General features: G+C 45.0%; 2 protein-coding genes and 1 pseudogene across 2 annotated transcripts; all 3 read right to left on the bottom strand.

Moving 5' to 3' along the window:
* Window positions 1-838: 838 nt before the first annotated feature.
* On the bottom strand, window positions 839-1,964 carry LOC120833617 (trace amine-associated receptor 13c-like; annotated as a pseudogene).
* A 988-nt stretch (window positions 1,965-2,952) lies between these two features.
* On the bottom strand, window positions 2,953-5,748 carry LOC120833614 (trace amine-associated receptor 13c-like). Its single transcript, XM_078091431.1, has 3 exons — window positions 5,484-5,748; window positions 4,072-5,392; window positions 2,953-3,903 (listed from the first exon to the last, which is right to left on the bottom strand). Exons 2-3 carry the CDS (start codon window positions 4,242-4,244, stop codon window positions 3,087-3,089), a joined length of 990 nt encoding a protein of 329 aa, XP_077947557.1. The 5' UTR covers window positions 4,245-5,392; window positions 5,484-5,748; the 3' UTR covers window positions 2,953-3,086.
* Window positions 5,749-14,683: 8,935 nt separating this feature from the next.
* On the bottom strand, window positions 14,684-15,939 carry LOC120833605 (trace amine-associated receptor 13c-like). Its single transcript, XM_040200866.2, has 2 exons — window positions 15,731-15,939; window positions 14,684-15,566 (listed from the first exon to the last, which is right to left on the bottom strand). Exons 1-2 carry the CDS (start codon window positions 15,937-15,939, stop codon window positions 14,750-14,752), a joined length of 1,026 nt encoding a protein of 341 aa, XP_040056800.2. The 3' UTR covers window positions 14,684-14,749.
* Window positions 15,940-21,119: the final 5,180 nt, after the last annotated feature.

The following is a 21,119-nucleotide window of genomic DNA, read 5'->3' as shown; positions in this document are numbered from 1 at the left end:
TCGGAATCAGGAATAAGGACTCAAGAAACATCCATCTATCCATCCATTGTCAAACCGCTTATCCTGCACACAGGGTCGCGGGGGGGCTGGAGTCCATCCCAGCCAACTTCGGGCGATAGACAGGGTACATCCTGGATTGGTCGCCAGCCAATCGCAGGGCGATTCGGCTAAAATCGAGGCCCTTTTCAAGCAAATATAAGGCCAGAGTGTTTTTTTTGAGCAAGACCGTCTCAAACATACAAATCAGGACACACTCAATTGTTATGTGACTAACCCTTTTCACAGGTTTCACAGCACTCACAAAGTCTGTCAATACAGGAATTAAAAAAGATTTCAGAGCTTCTTTAAAATCTTTGGAGTAAAAACAACGACGAAAAAAATGGTGTATCCTGACAACCTTGATTGCAATGAAGTGGTTTAAGTAATGAAAGATTAATTCAATATAATAAAACATATTAAATGTTTGGTTAATCTGGATACAATTGTTACATAGTTTGGGCATAATCTATTCCATTTTAAGTTTGTTTTTTACATTTTTCAAATGCTCAATTCACTTTGTAGGTTCTACTTGTGCTTTAACCTTCCACATTGAATCAGTTCATAATTAAAGATAAAAGCAGCAGGATAACAAGGGAAATACCAGAGGGGATAGGGTTGTACAATATAGCTTTACCAAGTTCTTGTAGGTCTGCCTATCAACCTGAGAAAAAAAAGCTCTTTTGTTAACTCTGGCACAATAAATTGAGGTGAAGAGTGAAATATTGATAAGTTGCACCATGAACACAATTTTGCATGTTCTGTTCAGGCTAATTTGAATTTAGACCCATGCAGCGTGTCTCTAAAGCATGTTGGTCCGCCTGGAACCAGGCTTTAGTATCTGAAGTGTAACAATGACCTTAATTGATCTTCTGAACCAGGGGTAGAGAGTGGCATAGATCAGAGGGTTGAGACAGGAGTTAAAATATAACAACCACATTACAATAGTTACAGATGTAGCTGTGTACATGTTATTTCGGGATGTTAGAACAAAACAATAATATGGACAAATGCATATCATAAACACAACTACAACAACACCAAGATTCCTGGCTGCTTTCATCTCAGACTTTTTAACGGTTACTTTCATTGTCACATCTGCAATGTGAGACCGCATGGCACGAGCCTGATACACAGCCACCCCAAATATTCAAATATAAAGAATGATAATAACAGTAATGGGAAAAATCAATGTAACAATGAGATCAAACAGTACAGTGATGTACTCAATATCGATGACACACTCTCCTATGCAGGAGTTATACCTGCCTGGATGTTGCAGGTTATCCTTTATCATCAGACTGTTATATAAAGCAGCAAACATCCAACACAAACAAACACAGACTTTAACGCTTTCTGGTTTGACTTTGGTGAAGTAATGCAGAGGATAACAAATAGCCACATATCGATCCACTGATATGAGCACCATGGTTCCTACTGAGGACGAGAAAACAATGATTGTTAGAATAAACCAAAGAGAACACATGAGATCACCGAGCAACCAGCAGCCGTCTATCATCATTATTTGAAAGATCATTAATAGACCCACAAAGAAATCTGAGACGGCCAGAGAGAGGAGGAGGAGGTTGGTGGGGGTCTGGAGCTGCCTGGAGGGAAACAGATATTGAAATTCATATCAATAATTATGGCATCATTCGGTCAGATAAAAATATAAAAAAATATAAATATATAAAAATATGAAGCGACACTTGTTTCAAACTACCAGTTACCGAAATACATGAAACGTTTCACTACTTGAAGTGGGAGATGGAGATGATGACCAGCAGGTTGAGAGCTACAGTGAGCAGAGAGATGGAGGACAACAACATATAAATCAACATTGCTTCTAATTGAGGACGAATTGTCTTTCTGCAGGAGGTGTTGATGAGTTGTGGAAAGCAAAGCTCAGTTCCCACCAAGGTTTCCATCAGCGGAGAGGAGGAGCTGCAGAACAGCTTCAGCTGACTGGCCAAAGCTTCTTGTCTTACAACTGATTTGTCTCTTTACTTTGGGTCCACCCCTCCTACTGCATCACCACTGATGTTGTTTCTTTCTCCATGGAGATTGAAGAACAAGAGTTTCCATGCTCATCTTCCTTCCCGCTGGAGATGACTGTGATGTTTTGATGTTGACCTTCGACCCAGGCCTTTGTTATGATTTGCAATGATTTTCATGGAATGCACTATTATAATTTCAATGCTATCGTCATAAAGACAACAACAACTTAAAGTGTACCAATGTCAAAACAATAGATCTGTTTATTTCAGGTGTATTTGCAGGGATTCTTTTTTACTTTTACTTTTCCTGTACTTATTATTATTTTTTTTCTTAACACTGAACCGTTGCCCAATCTTGACCGGATTATTTTGAAAAACAACCCTTTTTAAAGGTTGTTTATTGTATTGTTGTTATTGTTTCCTTTTCATGCAACAACCACCAAAGCAAATTACTGTAAAACCCTTTTTGGTTTGGTCGTAGTGATTTCTCTCCACAGGCTTAAAGTCTATTCATGAGTGGAGAATACAATGAATCAGTAGCCGGATTTGTTAATTTTACATTTGTCACTATTAAAACTATTTTTCATTGTCTGCTATTAGCGGTTTCTACAATTCCTTTGTTTTATCATTGTCTATTGTCTAACTTCATGACATTTATCGGGAGAATACATTGAGTCTGCCACCTCAACGCCACCATTCAGTTATTAGTATCACCTGATAAGAAAGGATTGCAATTGTTTCTCTCAGGCTGCAGGCCCAGTTTTTGTATTCTTATTTGTACCATAACAAACAGTTGTTCTTTCCTGTGGGTGTATGAAACAATATTGTGTCTTTGACCTGTTGAGAAGAATCTCACAATTTCTTTCCATGTGAAGCTGTTGTACTTTTATACATTGGAACAATTAACAGAAAACACAACTTTGACACTTTGACTTTATTCTTTATTCCTGATTGCTTTGAAAAAATGTTAAACCACAAGACATCTGTTAATAAATTTTCATAAACATGACCGAGTACATTTTCTTGTCTAATTCCTCTCAGCATGCAGCGTCTCTACAGCAGGTTTCTCTCACATGAGCCAGGCTGCAGTATCTCAAGAGTAACAATGAGCTTCATAGATTTTGTAAACCAGGGGTAAAAAAAGGCATAGATCAGAGGGTTAAGACACGAGTTGAAATAAAACACACACGTTACAAAAGCAGCAGATGAGATATTAAACAAGGTGTCCTGTGCTGAGAGTAAAACACAATAATATGGGCAGACGCACAAAAGAAAGACAACAATAACAACACCAAGAGTCCTGGCGGCTTTCATTTCAGATTTTTTAGCAGTTATGTTCATTGAAAACTTGTGAGGTAAAACTGCAACATGAGACCTCATGACACGAGCCTGAGTCACAGCCACCACAAAGACTCTCATATACAGAACTATGATGACAGTGACGGGACCAATAAAGGTGAAGAAGAGATCTACAAGTCCAGCAATGTAGTTAATCACAACGACACACTCCCCAAAGCAGGAATTATACCTGCCTGGTTCTTCAAGGTTATCTTTCAGCAGCAGAGTCTGAAGGAAAGCAGAACATGTCCAACACAGACAAACAGAGATCTTAACTCTTTTTTGTGTGACTTTGTTGGAATAATGTAGAGGCTCACAAATAGCCACATATCGGTCAACTGATATGAGCACCATGGTTCCTACTGAGGCAGAAGTAATAATATAGTCCAGAAAAATATAAAGGATACACATGAGGTCACCTAGAAACCAGCAGCCTTCTATAACGACAATTTGAAAGAACACGATGAAGCCCACAAAGAAGTCTGAGACGGCCAGAGAGAGGAGGAGGAGGTTGGTGGGGGTGTGGAGCTGCCTTAGGAGATGAGAAAACAACAAGCACATCATTATTGTTAGCAGCTGTCATCAAGAGATTAAACCAATTATTAAGACAAAAACATATTTCCATTCATGTCTGAGAGCTATTTCTTCCACACTTTCTTCCTATCTACCACCTTAATAAATTGATAAAATGTCTCAATACCTGAAGTGGGAGATGGAGATGATGACCAGCAGGTTGAGAGTCACAGTGAGCAGAGCGATGGAGGATAATAAAATGTAAGTGAGCATAGATACAAAGTGAGGACGCATGGCCTTCCTGCAGGAGGAGTTGAAAAGATGAGGAAAACAAAGTTCATCTTCTTCAAGACTTTTCATTCTCAAAGAGAGGAGACACGATGCTGCTCGTCATGCAACTGATGAAGCTCTTGTCTTCCTCCACATCCTCCTTGTCTTTCTCTGGAGACCACTTTTTCAAAGTGGGAGTGACTGAACTTTCCCCTTACTGTTTCACCTATCTTAATTGGGCTTCTCAATGTATCTTACTTTATTCTACTTTTTTTACAAAACATTACAATTTACAAACAGGAAGGAACATCTCAACACAGCCAAAGTTGCCTTCTCAAGACAGTTGTGACCAGAAACGGTAGAAGAGAGAGTACAGTTTCCTGCCTAAATCCGTATGAAGTTAACAACTACATGCTCTTATCTGGCCTTTCTTCCTAAAACTTGTATTATTTCCTCACTTCAGGATCTGGGTGTCTCAGGCTCCGCTTTCTCCCATTTCTCATTCTATCTCAACGACCACACTTACCGAGTACCTCAGTAAATATCCATGTCTAATCCATGTCCATGTCAAACCTGTGGGGCTAGTTCACACTTTGCCCGGTACTTCTGTGAAATTGTTGCCTGTGTCACGTCAACCTGCTGATTCTTGTTACGATCCTTTCATATCTGCAGGGTCGGTGTCGTTAACTGATAATTCCGAGACGCAGGTTCCTATTCGTATACTGCGAGATACAGGTGCTTCGCAGTCCATTATTCTGTCGGACGTGTTGCCTTGGTCTGACAGTTCGGCTTGTGGCTACCTTTTGTTGCAGGGCATTGAGATGGGGTACGTTCCGGTGCCGCTCCACTATATGTATTTGCAGTCTGAATTGGTTAGCGGACGTTTCAAAATCGCTGTACAACCTTCTCTCCCTGTGAAAGGGATCACCTTGGTAATGGGAAACGACATTGCTGGAGGTCTGGTGAGTCCAGTATTGGAAGTTTTAGACGCTCCCGAAAAGCTTGCTCAACTCAACTCTGTTGAGCTTAGTTCTGTGTACCCAGCATGTGCGGTGACGCGTGCACAGTCACGTCGGCAGGGAGATGTGATTGGTTTAAATGACACAATATTTGAGTCAGTTTTTCGTACAGATGATATATCCTCTTTGGCTCCCACTTCACCAGCATCAATAAAACCGCCGGATCCGAGTCATCCATCTCCCACTGAGGAGTGGATGTTACCCGTTACACGTGTGAACCTGATTGAGAGACAAAAGACAGATCCTACACTTAGAAAATGTTATATTTCTGCTGTGACACAGGAGCAAGCTAAGGTAAGCTGTTTCTTACCTTTCTGAGGATGGGCTCTTGCTTCGTAAATGGTCCTCACACAAAGCTGAAGACGCAGGGAGATCTGTATTGCAGATTATGGTGCCGACACCGTTCAGAACCCACATTTTGTCCCTCGCTCATGACCTCCCATGGTCTGGGCACCTAGGAGTCACAAAAACCTATAACCGTGTGTTGCAAAATTTCTTTTGGCCAGGATTGAAGATGTTGTTCATCACTGCAGGACTTGTCATACCTGCCAGATGGCCGGAAAGCCGAACCAGGTCATTCCGCAAGCTCCACTCTGCCCGATTCCTGTTATGGATGAGCCCTTTGAAAGAGTGATTATCGACTGTGTTGGCCCGTTACCTAAAACTAGGTCAGGCAACCAATACCTACTGACATTAATGTGTGCTGCTACCCGATATCCAGAGGCTATTCCTCTCCGGAAGATCACGTCAATGGTAGTAGTATCAGCACTAAATAGATTGTTTGCGGTTTTCGGTCTGCCTAAAGTCATTCAGACTGACCAGGGTACTAATTTCATGGCTAACATGTTTGCCCAAGTACTGAAAACACTGTCCATCACGCACAAGGTTTCCAGTGCCTACCACCCTGAAAGTCAGGGAGCGTTAGAACGCTGGCACCAAACACTCAAATCAATGTTGAGGAAATATTGTATGGACACTAAAAAGGACTGGGACGAAGGCATTCCTTTTGTGTTATTTGCCATCCGAGAGGCTGTGCAGGAATCAATTGGGTTTAGTCCGGCCGAGCTGATTTTCGGACACACTGTTAGAGGGCCACTTAAAGTTGTAAAAGAACATTTGATGGAAGCCCCAGGTTCTCCAAAGAAGGTGCTGGACTATGTCAGTTGGATTCGTGAGCGGTTGCATGCTGCATGTGCACTGGCTTCTACGCAGGAACGGATGAAGGGTCATTATGACCGCAAGGCGGTGCCTCGCTCCCTACAGCCTGGTGACCGTGTTTTGGTGCTTTTACCAGTGCCTGGTTCGTCTCTTTCTGCTCGTTTCACTGGTCCATATAGGGTGCAGAAGAAACTTAGTGAGACTGATTATGTTATTAAAACTCCTGATCCGAGACGACAAAGTTGGGTATGTCACATTAACATGCTAAAGCTCTACCATTCCAGGGATGACGCTCCAGTATCCTCGGTCGTGGCAGCGGAGCCGACTGTCTCTTCAGTGGCAGCCATTGTGGTGGTGCCACCTGCATGTGAGACGCCGGTAGGAAACGAGGATGGGTTAAGAGTCTGCAATGCTCCCCAGCAGAGTGCACGATTAATGAATTCCGAAATGTTATCGAACCTTTCCCCACTCCTAATACATCTAGACACGGAACAAGGACAGGATATCTTAAATATTATTCATGGTTTTCCTGTTCTCTTTAGTGACATACCGACTCGCACGACTGTCTTGGAGCATGACGTCAACGTGGGTGGGGCTGCCCCCATAAAGCAGCATGCCTACCAAGTGAACTCCACCAAGAGGGCGATAATGAAACAGGAGGTGGCCTACCTGTTGGAGAATGGGTTAGCAAAACACAGCGCTAGTCCTTGGAGCTCGCCCTGTCTGCTAGTTGCAAAACCTGATGGCACACATCGGTTCTGCATGGACTACAGAAAGGTAAACTCCGTCACGGTACCTGATTCCTTTCCCTTGCCCCGTATAGATGACTGTGTCGATCCAATTGGTTCCGCGGCATTTGTCACAAAGTTGGACCTGCTCAAAGGTTATTGGCAGGTGCCATTGACAGCGCGTGCGTCCGACATATCCGCATTTGTTACTCCTGACGGTTTTATGCAATATACTGTAATGCCCTTTGGGATGTGCAACGTTCCAGCCACTTTCCAGCGATTGGTGAACATAGTTTTAGGTGATGTCCCGGAATGCTGTGCCTATCTGGATGATGTGGTCATCCATTCAGCAACCTGGGAAACCCATGTACATGCGTTGAAAGCCGTGTTTACTCGTTTAGCTGCAGCTAAATTAACACTAACTGGCAAAATGTGAGTTTGGTAAGGCAACGGTTACCTACCTTGGGAAGCAGGTTGGGCGGGGGCAGGTACGCCGGTGGCTGAAAAGGTCGCTGCTATCGCTGGCTTTGTTGTCCCTAGAACACGACGTGAGCTGCGTCGGTTCCTGGGTATGGCGGGTTACTATCGTTCCTTTTGCAGGAACTTCTCCTCGGTTGTAGCCCCGCTGACCAGCTTGCTTAGTCCCGCAGTCCCGTTCGAGTGGACGGTCGACTGCCAACGTGCTTTCGATACCGTCAAGGTCCTATTGTGTAGTTCGCCTGTTCTTGCCAGTCCCGATTTCAGCAAAGCGTTCAAAATGGATGTGGGCGCAAGTTCTGTTGGAGCTGGAGCCGTTTTACTACAGGAGGATGAGGAAGGGGTTGACCATCCCGTGTGCTACTTTTCACGCAAGTTTGTTGGTGCCCAAACTCGATACTCTACTATCGAGCAAGAGACCCTGGCATTGTTGATGGCACTTTATTATTTTGAAGTTTATGTTGGCTCTAGTGCTCTGCCTGTGGTCGTCTTCACCGACCATGATCCCTTAGTTTTTTTGAATCGCATGTACAACAACAACCAGCGCCTTGTGCGTTGGGCGTTGTTCGTTCAGGGGTACAATATTGAAATCCGGCACAAGAAGGGGGCCAATAACATCCTCACCGATGCCTTGTCTCGGGCTTGATGGGAGGGTGTTTTGTACTGCACAGCATTTATTTTGTTTTGCCAGAGGCTGGTAATGCCTGGTGGTGATTATTTTCTCTTTGTGAACAGCTTTGTCGCAACCCTCGGGGTTGCTCTTTTTGGGGGGGCGTGTTATGTCCGGCTGCTCTATTAGTGTTTTTTCCTCCCCCATGTCTTTGTTTCCAATCTGTTCGTCCCAGGTGTGGTGAGTTGCTGCTGACGATGCAGGAGTGGCCAGCTGTTCCTCCAGCCAATCCAGCTCTCAGCTCTGCTCCTTTAAAAATGTTTGTTTGTGAGAGCTTGAAAAAGAGGGGGGGCTTGTGTTTTGGGAGAGATTGAGAGTGACATTGATTTAGATATTGAAAGAATATATGGTTTATGTTGTTTGTTAAACTGTGGTATATTGTACTCCAGGTCTGTGTTTATGTACTTACCCCAAGAGCGCTGTGGAGCAGGGCTAGGTAAGATACCCTGGGGTCTACATACACCCGTAGGGAATACCTCTGTTAGATACATTAGATTAGAAGCCAGCGGCTGTCACCCAGTGTATTGTAGCAGTGAGGTAAGTGGTGTGATAGGTTAGATTGTGGAAGGGAAGGTTTAGAGGATCAGGGAAGCTCAGGGTCCTTTGTTTTGTTCCTTTGCTTTGATAGACCGCTGGCACCGCCCTACTCCACAGGCCTTGTTACCTGTTAGTCCTCCATTCCCGTGTCTTTGTACTTGTGTGTAATTGTTTGTTGAAATGTTTGTCTTGTTCTTGTAGGGGAAATAAACCCACCATTGCCATCCATTGTAGTAGTGTGCTTTATTTATTGTGGTAGCAAGCTGGGGCCTTCGCACACGGGTTCAGAATTATCCAGAGGGCGTGGTCTTGGGCAGTTACGCCTTCCTCCTCTCCTGAGCCGGGGTGGAGGCGTAACATCAATTGTTAAAATGTGGAGATGTATTGTTTATATATTTGCTAAGACTGTGAAGTCCAAATGGGAAGCAGAAAAGAGGAAATTCAAGCTCGCCTGAAAAAATGAAATAACGGAAGTCCCGTTATTCAATTTTTTCTGATTTGAAGCACTTCATTTCAACATTATTTTTATTTATTTTTTTAAATGCAGCCCTACTTTTATTTAGTTAATTGAGATAACATTATTTATATTTGGAGTCACATGTTCAAAAGACTTTTAGAATCATACTAAATCATTTGATTTGTTAGTTCTGTTTTGATTACATGCTAATCGATACAAATGTATTCCTCAATTTAAGTAGTCACATTATGATCTCCCGGACCTTTGCTTCTAGGAATTTTCTCTAACTTGACCTCTTCACCTTTTAGTTGAAGACCCCTGCTCTACTTTATAACACGTTACATTACATTACATTACAGGTCATTTAGCTGACGCTTTTATCCAAAGCGACTCTTACATTTTGCCCGGGGAGCACTTAGGGGTTAGGTGTCTTGCTCAGGGATACTTCGACATGGGACATGGGGCACCTGGGACTCGAACCACCAACCTCTATTTTCTATAATAATCTCCTCTTGATGGACTTTAGGAAACACCCTGATGAAAAAAAAATCATGATTCAATTGGAAGCCCGGTTGGGAATTTCTGGAGAATTCAGCCAAAAAACTTGTTCTAGTATATTTATTTGTCAGATCACATGTCAAGAATCAGCGCTGCGTTTGCAAAGGCAGGAGCAGTTCTGTCGGCCGACAGACCGGAGGAACAACTGACTAACATCAGGGACATTGTTAGATATAGAAGAAAATATTTCTATTGGCCCTGCTAGGGTTACCCTAGTCAGGAAATTATAGTATGTGTAATAATGTTTAGTGTTAGAATTATAGTTTGTGTGTTATTAGGTATTACATTAACATGTTAGATGAAGTGAATGCAATTTCAATCAAACACAATTCATCCATCCATCCATTGTCAAACCGCTTATCCTGCACACAGGGTCGCGGGGGGGGGCTGGAGTCCATCCCAGCCAACTTCGGGCGATAGACAGGGTACACCCTGGATTGGTCGCCAGCCAATCGCAGGGCTACACAGAGACATACAACCATTCACACTCACATTCACACATCTACGGGCAATTTAAAGTCCCCAATTGACCTGATCCCCAGAGCATGTCTTTGGACTGTGGGAGGAAGCCGGAGAACCCGGAGAGAACCCACGCAAACACGGGGAGAACATGCAGACTCCACACAGAAAGGCCACTGGGCGGAATCGAACCCAGGACCTTCTTGCTGTGAGGCAACAGTGCTAACCACCACGCCACCGTGCCGCCTCAAACACAATTCATAGTCATTTAAATCATATAAACACTGTAGACATTAACATTCTGTCACAATGTGATGTTAAAACCTGGGGACGGATGCTAATTGCCGTCCTTTATTGATTTCTCCCAATTTTATCCCCCAAAGAGGTTTTTTGGGGATTTTTTTCTCCTGTCAGGTAGTAAAAGGAACAACTTAATGCGAGGCAGCCGACTGAGGCAAATGTCTTGAGAATTGGACCACATGAACTGTTTTAGATCTTATGATGAAGTGTGATGAACGGTGATCATTAATGACGTGTTGTAATTACAGTGTACTAGTTATAAGATGAAGACAAACTATGTATGCTTTGTTATATTCACTCGTTGAGGCATAAAGCCGACTGTATCTACATTGAATGCATTGGAATGTGAGGGATAGATAGTACAAAGGAGGTTTCAGGTTACAGCTGCAGCTTCACACCTCAACGTGAAGGGGACAATACAGGAGGGGACACTCTGAAGAAGAAGCCAATGACATTCAAATGCATCCAAGAAGACACACCTCAAGAGTTTTCAAATGACCAAAGCGGGGAAAGGACTGTTAGAATTTTCCTGAAGCCGCTTTGATAAGTCGCTTTAGACTTGCTCAGAGGATTCTCTATTTCACGAAATATTTTACTGTTCGTTTTGTATTTCACTTTGTAATTGGATTCCTTAGAACGTTGTTTAGTAATTAAATACTTTTGGATTTTTTGAATTTACGCAAGCTGACTCTTTTGATTCTTCGTTTCCCGGCCCGGGACGAGAACAAAGGAGTGAGGCCTCCCTCGAGAGCCTCCCAAACCCTAACAGCCCTAAACTGGCACCGAGGAGGAGCAGGTCCTCTCACCGCAATACAATATCAAATCACATACAACTCTCCTGACATTAATGTGAACATAACGAACAAAGCGTGAGTGTGGTGTGGTGCTTGGTGTGTCTCTGAATCCCATCCCAGACCTTTTTCTGCCTGGTTGGCAATTTCTGCTTTTGCCCTCTGACCCTGCATTCCTCAACCAGGATGAGACTTTCAGTTATATGTATGTATGTCATTTCCCCAGTGAATGTAAGAGCATCTCACTAGTGTGTAGAGCGGGTGCGCTGGGAACTGCAAGGTTGGTGGTTCGAGTCCCGGCTGCCCCATGTCTCAAGTCGAAGTGTCCCTGGGCAAGACACCTAACCCCTAATTGCTCCCTAGGCAAAAATGTAAAAAAGCCATGGGTTAAATATGTAATGTAAGTCGCTTTGGATAAAAGCGTCAGCTAAATGACCTGTAATGTAATGTAATGTAATCTCAGTTACACTGGAAGCAAAGAGTGCAGGTTTTGAACAGCGATGGGGGGGGGCACTGACTGGAGTCAGCCCGGGTCGCTTTTGAATGAAATTAAATGCGTCCATTAGTAAGCAGGGATCGCTAATTAGCATTAGCATTAGTTTTCTGTTAGCTTTCGCGGTCAACCGCGCATGCGTGACTCTACGTGATTTGTGTAACTTACAATGACTAATTATTAATTTCTCAGAATTTTGCAAAGAGGCCATGTCTATTGTGTATTATCTATCCACCTACCTCATCTTCTTCTCATTTGGAGTGTCATATATATATATTATACAGCGAGCATATGTATAGTTTTGATTCTCCTTAGAATAGGGTGGCCATTTCCTTCACGTCAAAAAGGAGGACACATACACGGGGACGCGCAAGCAGATATTTGTTTGGTATGATCCGGTATTAAATTTTACTATGTTTTTCCACCAGATTACATAAAGGTGGATACACATCCCACATAGCTAATAAAAAATATACAAGATACAGCTCTTGACAACGTGCCCTTCCAATTCCGATTACATAGGTCTAATAATATTTTTTATGCTAATTAACATGAACAGGACTGAGTTGTATGACATTCTGACCTTGAGTTCAGGCAGTTGGTCACAGGCTGGGCAGAGGCTAGTAGGAGGCTGGGTAGAGGTTGATAGAGAATCTGATGGTAGAAGGGAGGTCTGGCCTCTTGGGACTGGCACACAGTCTATTTGCGATATGTCAGCCCTTTCCTGGCTGCTTCCAAGAGTTTCTTGTTCGCAAGGAATTTCTTGTATATCTCTGTGCACTGGTCTGTAAAATTGATGCAAATCTGCATCTGCATGGGATGGAGAAGATGTAGGCTGACTGACTTTCCTCAGATTCTCAAGTGGGACATCTGCTGAATATGACGACATCTTTTCAAAATCTAGGCCTGGCATTTTAAGTTTATCCAGCAGCTGATTTGTTATAGCTTCTGACGATTCATCGCTGTCACTGTAAAAATCCGACAGCGCATGTTGTATGCCCTCTTCAAAGTGCAAATATCTCAGTACAATAGGGAAACACTTGGTCGTACCTTTGTTTGATGCATCCGTTGCCACTGAGTAGTGCAGATCATTTTCTTTAATGTAGTCCACGTGTTTCCGGACAGAATAAGGCACCAAGACAATTTTCGCACAAAGCTTTAGCTTCGGTTTTACCACAGGTCACTCCCTTTGCTATTGCGGAGTCGTTGTAGATCTCTCGGTCCACTTTTGTTCCACAGTCTACACTCCTGTACGACTGGTGGTGTTTAACAGCATGATAAACTTTAGTAAGTTCTGCAGCAGCAATTTTGTCATCCTGAGGTGATGAACATTCGTAAAAAAATACACTAAGAGAAGAGGCACCTGCTGCACTCCGATTGTTAGCTCGATGCTTGTCACTGCTAGCATGTCTGTCGATAGCTCTTTTCCCTTTGATGCTGACATCTACGTCGCTTCGACACAATGTACAATAAAAATGGAACTCATCCTTTCTACCTTTTGTGCCAAACCTGTGTTCTTTTTCCCATTCCTGGTTAAAGGAGGTCTTTCGCTTTGGCATTTTCACCGTTTCAGCAACCAACGGCTGCTGAGAGCTTGATTGACAGCCTGTGGCATAGGGTTGCCAACCGTCCCGTATTACCCGGGACATCCCGAATTATGGGCAATTTTGATTGATTTGGACAGCTCCAGTCCCGTTTTCCAATCACAGCCTCCTAAGTCAATGACGCGCAAAAAACTCCCGGTTGTTGTGACGCATCAGACCAGTGTGCGCGCGGAGCGGAGCATGTGAGGTGAGAGCTGTCCTATCTGTTGCAGCAGTGGGATACAGTAGTAGTTTGTCCTTTTACACTGTGAAATGATACACAGCCCGGCCGCCGACCGCTAGCACCCCCCCCCCCCGTCAGCCCAAGTGTCCCTGATTTGGGGTTGGGAGAGTTGGCAACCCTACTGTGGTACCAACTGCGCACGAGCACGTGTGACGCCGCATCAACACATGGCTCATTTGAATATTAAAATGAGCCATGTGTTGCTAATTCACTACACAAAAGTGTAACCAATGAATTTACTCATTTTGACACACATTTTTAGCCAATACGTATTAAACTAACGAGGTAATGTGTCAAAAGGCGGACCTTTTTAGTTATTTTCTCAAAAGGAGGACAAACGAGTGTCCGGCTTAAGGCTGCGCCTGCAGCCAGACGGGGCGTTTAAAAGCCGGACGAATGGCCACCCTACCTTTTGACATGATTCCTAAGAATTTTCATTTTAAATCATTCATACTTTTTCCAACTCACATGTTATGAGCTAATGTCTGACACATATGAACTAACATAGAGAATGTTAGTACTAATTAACAGATTAACTACATGAAATATTACCCTTTTGGTTTTGCGTATCTTAGGCTCTCAATCTTTACATTGTTTGGCTGTCATTTTGTAAACTTAAATATTGAACAAGCGATGTTTCTGCGTACTATATCTGTACATTCACATATTAGGGTGAATATTTAGTTTTTTTGTTTTAGGGACCCCCAAAAGAATAGATAAAGGTTATGGCTCAATTCATTCATAGCGGTTGTGCTCTATGGAAATTTATTTTAATGTGTAATTTTCAGTATTACAGTGGATTGGAGTGATTTTGTAACCTCACATGCGATATTACTGCACATCCCACTGTACAAGCTAACCAAGCGGAGTAGGGATGAGTTTAGATGCTGAGCACAGTTTCTAATGTATTATGTAATTCTCACACACAAACAAGTTACAGATTTCCTGAGTAGTTTTCTAAATTGGTCCACTGTTTTAAGCAGCAGGACACAATGTAAAGACACAGATATGTTCTCCATGTACAAGTGTTAAGTTCACTAGACGTCTATATCTGTTATTAAATTCTCATTAATATGACCGAGTACATTTTCTTGTCTAATTCCTCTCAGCATGCAGCGTCTCTACAGCAGGTTTCTCTCACATGAGCCAGGCTGCAGTATCTCAAGAGTAAGAATGAGCTTCATAGATTTTTTAAACCAGGGGTAAAAAAAGGCATAGATCAGAGGGTTAAGACACGAGTTGAAATAAAACAAACATATTACAATTGTAGCAGAAGAGGCATTGATCAAGGTGTCCTGGCCTGAGAGTGAAACACAATAATATGGACAGAGGCACAAAAGAAAGACAACAATAACAACACCAAGAGTCCTGGCGGCTTTCATTTCAGATTTTTTAGCAGTTATGTTCATTGAAACCTTTAGAGGTAAAACTGCAACATGAGACCTCATGACACGAGCCTGAGTCACAGCCACCACAAAGACTCTCATATACAGAACTATGATGACAGTGATGGGACAAATAAAAGTTAAAAAAAGATTTGCACGTCCAGCAATGTAATTAATAACAATGACACACTCCCCAAAGCAGGAATTATACCTGCCTGGTTCTTCAAGGTTATCTTTCAGCAGCAGAGTCTGAAGGAAAGCAGAACATGTCCAACACAGACAAACACAGATCTTAACTCTTTTTTGTGTGACTTTGTTGGAATAATGTAGAGGCTCACAAATAGCCACATATCGGTCAACTGATATGAGCACCATGGTTCCTACTGAGGCAGAAGTAATAGTAAAATCCAGAAAAGAATAAAGGATACAAATCAGGTCACCTAGAAACCAGCAGCCTTCTATAAGCACAATTTGGAAGAATACAAAGAGGCCCACAAAGAAGTCTGAGACGGCCAAAGAGAGGAGGAGGAGGTTGGTGGGGGTGTGGAGCTGCCTTAGGAGATAAGAAATCAACAAGTTTATCATTGTTTGCAGCAATTGTCTTATAAAGAGATAAATACAATTGCTAAAAGACAAAAAGTTTTGATTACTAGTTCTGTTCTATTCACCATTTCGTCTTAGCTAGCAGTTTTTCAAATTGATAAAATACTTGATTACCTGAAGTGGGAGATGGAGATGATGACCATCAGGTTGAGAGTCACAGTGAGCAGAGAGATGGAGGATAATAAAATGTAAGTGAGCATAGATACAAAGTGAGGACGCACGGCCTTCCTGCAGGAGGAGTTGAGATGAGGAAAGCAAAGTTCATCTTCTTCAAGACTTTTCATTGTCAGAGAAAGGAGACACGATGCTGCTGTGCTCTTCATGCAACTGATGAAGCTCTTTTCTTCCTCCACATCCTCCTCCTCTTTTACTCTGGAGACAACTTGCTCAAAGTGGCTGAACTCCCCCCTTACTGTTTCATCTATCTTCATTGAGCTTCCTCCATGTATTTCACTTCATTCTATTCTTTTCACCCTTTTTCCTAAACATCACAAATTCCATCATGCTCTGCAATGGGAAAGAGCAAGGCACATCTCCACACGGGCAGAGTCTTACGACGGTAGTGACCGGAAATTGTAGAAGAGAGGGTTCAGTTTCCTGAAGAAACCCAGCTTCCATCCGTCTGAAGTTAACTCGGGTTAGTCAAGGGACTGGTCAGCTCCTCAAAGCCCAGGATGAACCTCTTGTAGCCTTGCAGCCGCAAAAACGTCCTCAATTCTTTTTTAATATTGAGCTGCAGGCACGCTGCAATAGTCTTGTTCACCTGAGGGCACACCTGCCCAGGTCTAACCATCATTAGGTTATCATTAGGTTTCCCCTCCAAGAGTAACATGAGACAATGGTCTGCTTCGTTTTTAAGACTCTTTGTAGTAGTTTTGTGACTGTTTCCGCTCATTTTGTGTGTCTTTATAGTGGTTTCCTCCTTTTAGTAGATTGTCTGTCTGGAGGGACCCATGAACAAAGTGACCTGGCTGTACTTACTAAAGACATCTCCGCTGCATCTGGGGTTCAAAGACTTCTTACAGACCATAAGATTGCTAGCAATTGTGCCAACATAATACCTTACCAGACAGTCACTAAAAAACACTCAGAAGTGAGTGTTTTTTAGTTTTATTGTTCACCAATGTTGCTATCCTGGAAAATGAATACAGGCAATAAGAAGCAACTTTCTGTGAACCTTCTGTTTCCCACAGATTGAACAAGTTGAACTTGGAAACTTTTGAACACAAGCAATTCTCCTCTACTGGGCCCCGCCAGTCAATCTCTGTATGTCAAAGGGCAAGTGCATGCCGTCATTCAGAGAGGCGACAGAAAGTTTGAGCAGGAGGTGTTTTCACCGTGAAAGACCTGACCACAATCTTATTGGGCCTGCCAGTGTCACGTTCCGTCACGGTAACGGGCGGCAAAGATCCACACGCAGAGGGAGGTCACAAAAATAAGGGTTTTAATGTTCAACAGAAACAGCAAGCCGAGCTCGATGGCAAAACATAGAACAAAAATGCATTCTCTAGGACACCAGCTAGGCAAAAGGCAAAACAAAAGATAATCCTCAGGACAGGGGGATCTCCTCCTTGGAGAGCGAAGCTCGACAGGAGCCCGCAGGACGCAGCCCCTGCAGCACAACGCTGGAGACCGGATGAGCAGGACTTGGCTGTGCGCAAAAACAGAGGAGGTCTTGAGGCAGCTGGACAGGGGAAGGGTTTGACTCACAAGAATAATCCGACAAGACACAAAGGGAACACATGCAAGATATAGACAGGGTGATTAGACATGACGAGAAACAGGTGTAACAGCAAACGGCGCGGGCACTGATTGAAATGAGCGGCAGGTGGATGAGAAGGCTATGTGAGAACTGGGTGTGTGCGCTAAGGTGAGACTAATGGGCAAATGAGTGTGTCAGTGAATGTATATGGCAGAGGGGAAGAGAGAGAGAGACCCGGATCCTGACAGTGTCCCTCCCTCAAAGAGCGCCCCGAGGCGCTTCCGAGGAAGGAGTCTGGCGAGACATCAATGAGCGAGCGGTCCAGGACGTCCCGGGCCGGAATCCACTGCCGCTCCTCAGGACCGTACCCCTCCCAATCCACCAAGAACTGGCGGCCCCACAAGTGCGCGTTCTGGTGCGACATAAAGCGGATCTCACTCTCTTCCAAGTGCGCTTGCATCTCTGAATGAAACCGTGAACGGAGGGGACAGAAGTCTCAGGCTCCTGTGACGGAAAGAGTGGAGGTTGATAGCCGAGGCAACTCTCAAAAGGAGACAGACCGGTTGCGGAGGAGGGTAAAGAATTATGGGCGAACTCGGCCCAGGAGATCTGATCTACCCAGGACGCCGGGGTCGGAGAGATCAAACTGTGTAACATGCGCCCGAGAATCTGGTTGGTCCGCTCGGCTTGTCCATTGGTCTGAGGGTGGAATCCTGACGACAGACTGGGGGAAGCCCCAATCAGTCGACAGAACTCCCTCCAAAACAGAAAGGCAAATTGGGGAGCTCTGTCAGACACAATGTCCGAGGGAAGACCGTGAATCTTAAACACATGATCGACCAAGTCTTTTAGCGGAGTGAATGTATTCGAGGTTCCGGTGGTCGGCCCCCTCTAGCCAATGCCGCCACTCCCCCAGAGCCAACCGGATAGCCAGGAGCTCCCGGTTGCCGACGTCATAGTTTCGCTCCGTGGGTGAGAGCCGGTGCGAAAAAAAGGCGCACGGGTGAATCTTATCGTCACGGGAGGAGCATTGCGACAAAATAGCCCCAACCCCTACGTCAGAGGCGTCGACCTCAACAATAAATTGTCTTGCGGGGTCTGGAGTGACTAAAAGCCTCTTGTGCCGGTTCTGACCAACAAAACCTTGACTTGGTCGACGTGAGTGCGGACGTGGGGGCAGCCACCTGACTAAAATTGTCAGGTGGCTGCCTGTAGAAATTTGCGAATCCTAAAAACCGCTGGAGAGCAACTCAAGACTCCGGGGCTGGCCAATTGGGAACCGCTCGTACCTTCTGGGGGTCCATGCTGATTCCCCCAGCGGTGATCACAGACCCAAGGAACGTAACCGAACGCGAGTGAAAGACACATTTCTCAGACTTAACAAAAAGGCGGTTCTCGAGCAGGCGTTGTAGGACCCGACGGACGTGTTGTGCGTGTAACTCGAGAGAGGGTGAGAAGATTAGAATGTCGTCCAGAAAAACAAATACGAAGATGTTTAACATGTCGGGTGATGAGAGGGAGTATAGTCTGCCGCGGGGGGGGGGGGGGGGGCGTGGTGCCAGGGAGGAGGTCAATGCTACAGTCGTAAGGGCGGTGGGGCGGCAGGGACACGGCCTGGGAACGGCGGAAAACCGCCCGCAAGTCATGGTACTCCTCCGGTACGCCAGTCAGATCACCGGGCTCCTCCTGAAACATAGAGACAGAAGACACGGCAGGGATAGCAGACACTAAGCAGTTACCATGACACGAAAGACTCCAAGACAAAATAGTACTCCTGACCCAGTTAATATGGGGATTGTGCTGGACAAGCCAGGGGTGCCCTAAGACAATGGGGGAATAGGGGGAACGAAAAATGAAAAAAGAAATAGTCTCTTGGTGGTTCCCGGAGACAGTCAGACTCACCGGACTGGTGACCTGATGGACCTCAGCTAGAGTTCCACCATCCGGGGAAAATATGGTGGTGCGTTTTTCTAAATCCACCAGGGGAATGTTGTGTTCCCGCGCCCATCTCTCGTCTAGGAAGTTTCCCTCCGCCCCCGAGTCAATCAGCGCCGGACAGGAGGCAGATGAGCCAGCCCACCGAAGAACGGCGGGGAGAGTTGTGCGGGATCTGGGTGAGGATGAAGACACCGCCGCGCTCGCCAGTACTCCTCTGTCTACTGGCGAGCTCTGTCTTTTGCCGGACAGGAAGCGGCAAAGTGGCCCGCCGCACCGCAGTAAAGGCACAGTCTGTTAGAGAGGCGCCGTTGTTTCTCCTCCGGCCGGAGGCGGATGCCACCCAGCTGCATGGGCTCAGGTTCAGGAGCAAAAGGGGGAAATGACTCTCGAGGTGTCGGGGCAGCAGTGCGGGCTCGTCGCTGTTGTTGAAAGCACCGATCGAGGGGCATTGCCAGCTCCATCAGCGTGTCGAGGTTGGCTGGTGACCCACGCGCGTAAATCTCCTCCTTGAGTTCTATGTTCAACCCCTCTAAAAAACGGGCCCCCAAGGCGGGTTCGTTCCATTCGCCGGTAGTGGAAAGAGTTCGGAACTCTATAGCGAAGTCGGCAACGGACCTCTTTCCCTGACGAATGGTGCTCTAGAGACGCGATGCCTCGCGTCCAAAGACTGACTGGTCAAATACCTTTATCATCTCCTCCTTGAAGAGGAGGAAGCGTCTGCAGCAGGGACCTCCAGCCTCCCAAACTGAGGTTCCCCATTCACGGGCGCGCCCGGTTAGTAAGGAAATCACGTAGGCAATGCGGGCTTGGTCTTCAGCAGATGTTTGCGGTTGCAGAGAGAAGGCCACCTCACACTGCGTCAGGAATGCTCTGCATTCCGCCGGCTCTCCAGCGTAACACGGGGGGTTATTGATGCGAGGCTCCGGAGACGACGAGTGAGAGAGTGTTAATGGAGACTCGGAACGGGTCTGGGTGAGGCGCATAGACAGGTCGTTCACCTGAGCGGCCAGACTCTCAACGGCCTGCCTGGCTGCCGACAATTCCTCATGGTGTCGACCCAGCATAGCTCCCTGGAACTCTACGGCAGTGGCAATGGATTCCTCCCTCACTGGATCCATAGCGTGTGGTCGGATTATTCTCTCACGTTCTGTCACGGTATCGGGCGGCAAAGATCCACCCGCAGAGGGAGGTCACAAAATAAGGGTTTTAATGTTCAACATAATCGTAATAATAATCGTTCAAGTTTCCGCACAGTTTGCTTTAGGTTCCGTGTTTGAGGGTTATACCACGGAGCACACTTCCTTCTTGTTGCTATTCTTCTTTCCAGAGGAGCAATAGCGTCCAGCGCCACTTTCAAAGAGCCTGTAGCAGTATCGACAAAATTATCGATCTGGGACAGGCTGAGGTTCTCACAGGAGTCTTCTTGTATCTTGAGGCAGGGCACTGAATTTAGAGCAGAAGGAATGGCTTCTTTAAATGAGGCTACAGCGGTATCCGATAAGCGTCGACTGTAGAAAGGTTATCAGACAGTCGGACCAAAGGTATGGTCCGACAGGAGAGGGTTCTGTGGAAAAATTGTTAAATGTTCAATCCCAATCCCATACACAAGAACCAAGTCGAGAGTGTGGTTAAAACAGTGAGTTGGTTTATTTACACACTGACAGAAACCAATTGAATCTAACAATGAAAGGAATGCAGTACTAAGGCTGTCGTTGTCGACACACACATGAATGTTAAAGTCACCCACAATAATTACCTTGTCCGTTTTAAGGACCAAACTCGTTAAGAACTCTGAAAATTCAGAAAGAAATTCAGAATAAGGACCTGGGGCCCTGTACACTATTACAAAGAAAACCGGCTAGA

This window comes from Gasterosteus aculeatus, chromosome 16 (assembly GCF_964276395.1).
Source record: "Gasterosteus aculeatus chromosome 16, fGasAcu3.hap1.1, whole genome shotgun sequence".
Lineage (NCBI taxonomy): Eukaryota > Metazoa > Chordata > Actinopteri > Perciformes > Gasterosteidae > Gasterosteus > Gasterosteus aculeatus.
This window is presented reverse-complemented; position numbering and strand designations above follow the sequence as displayed.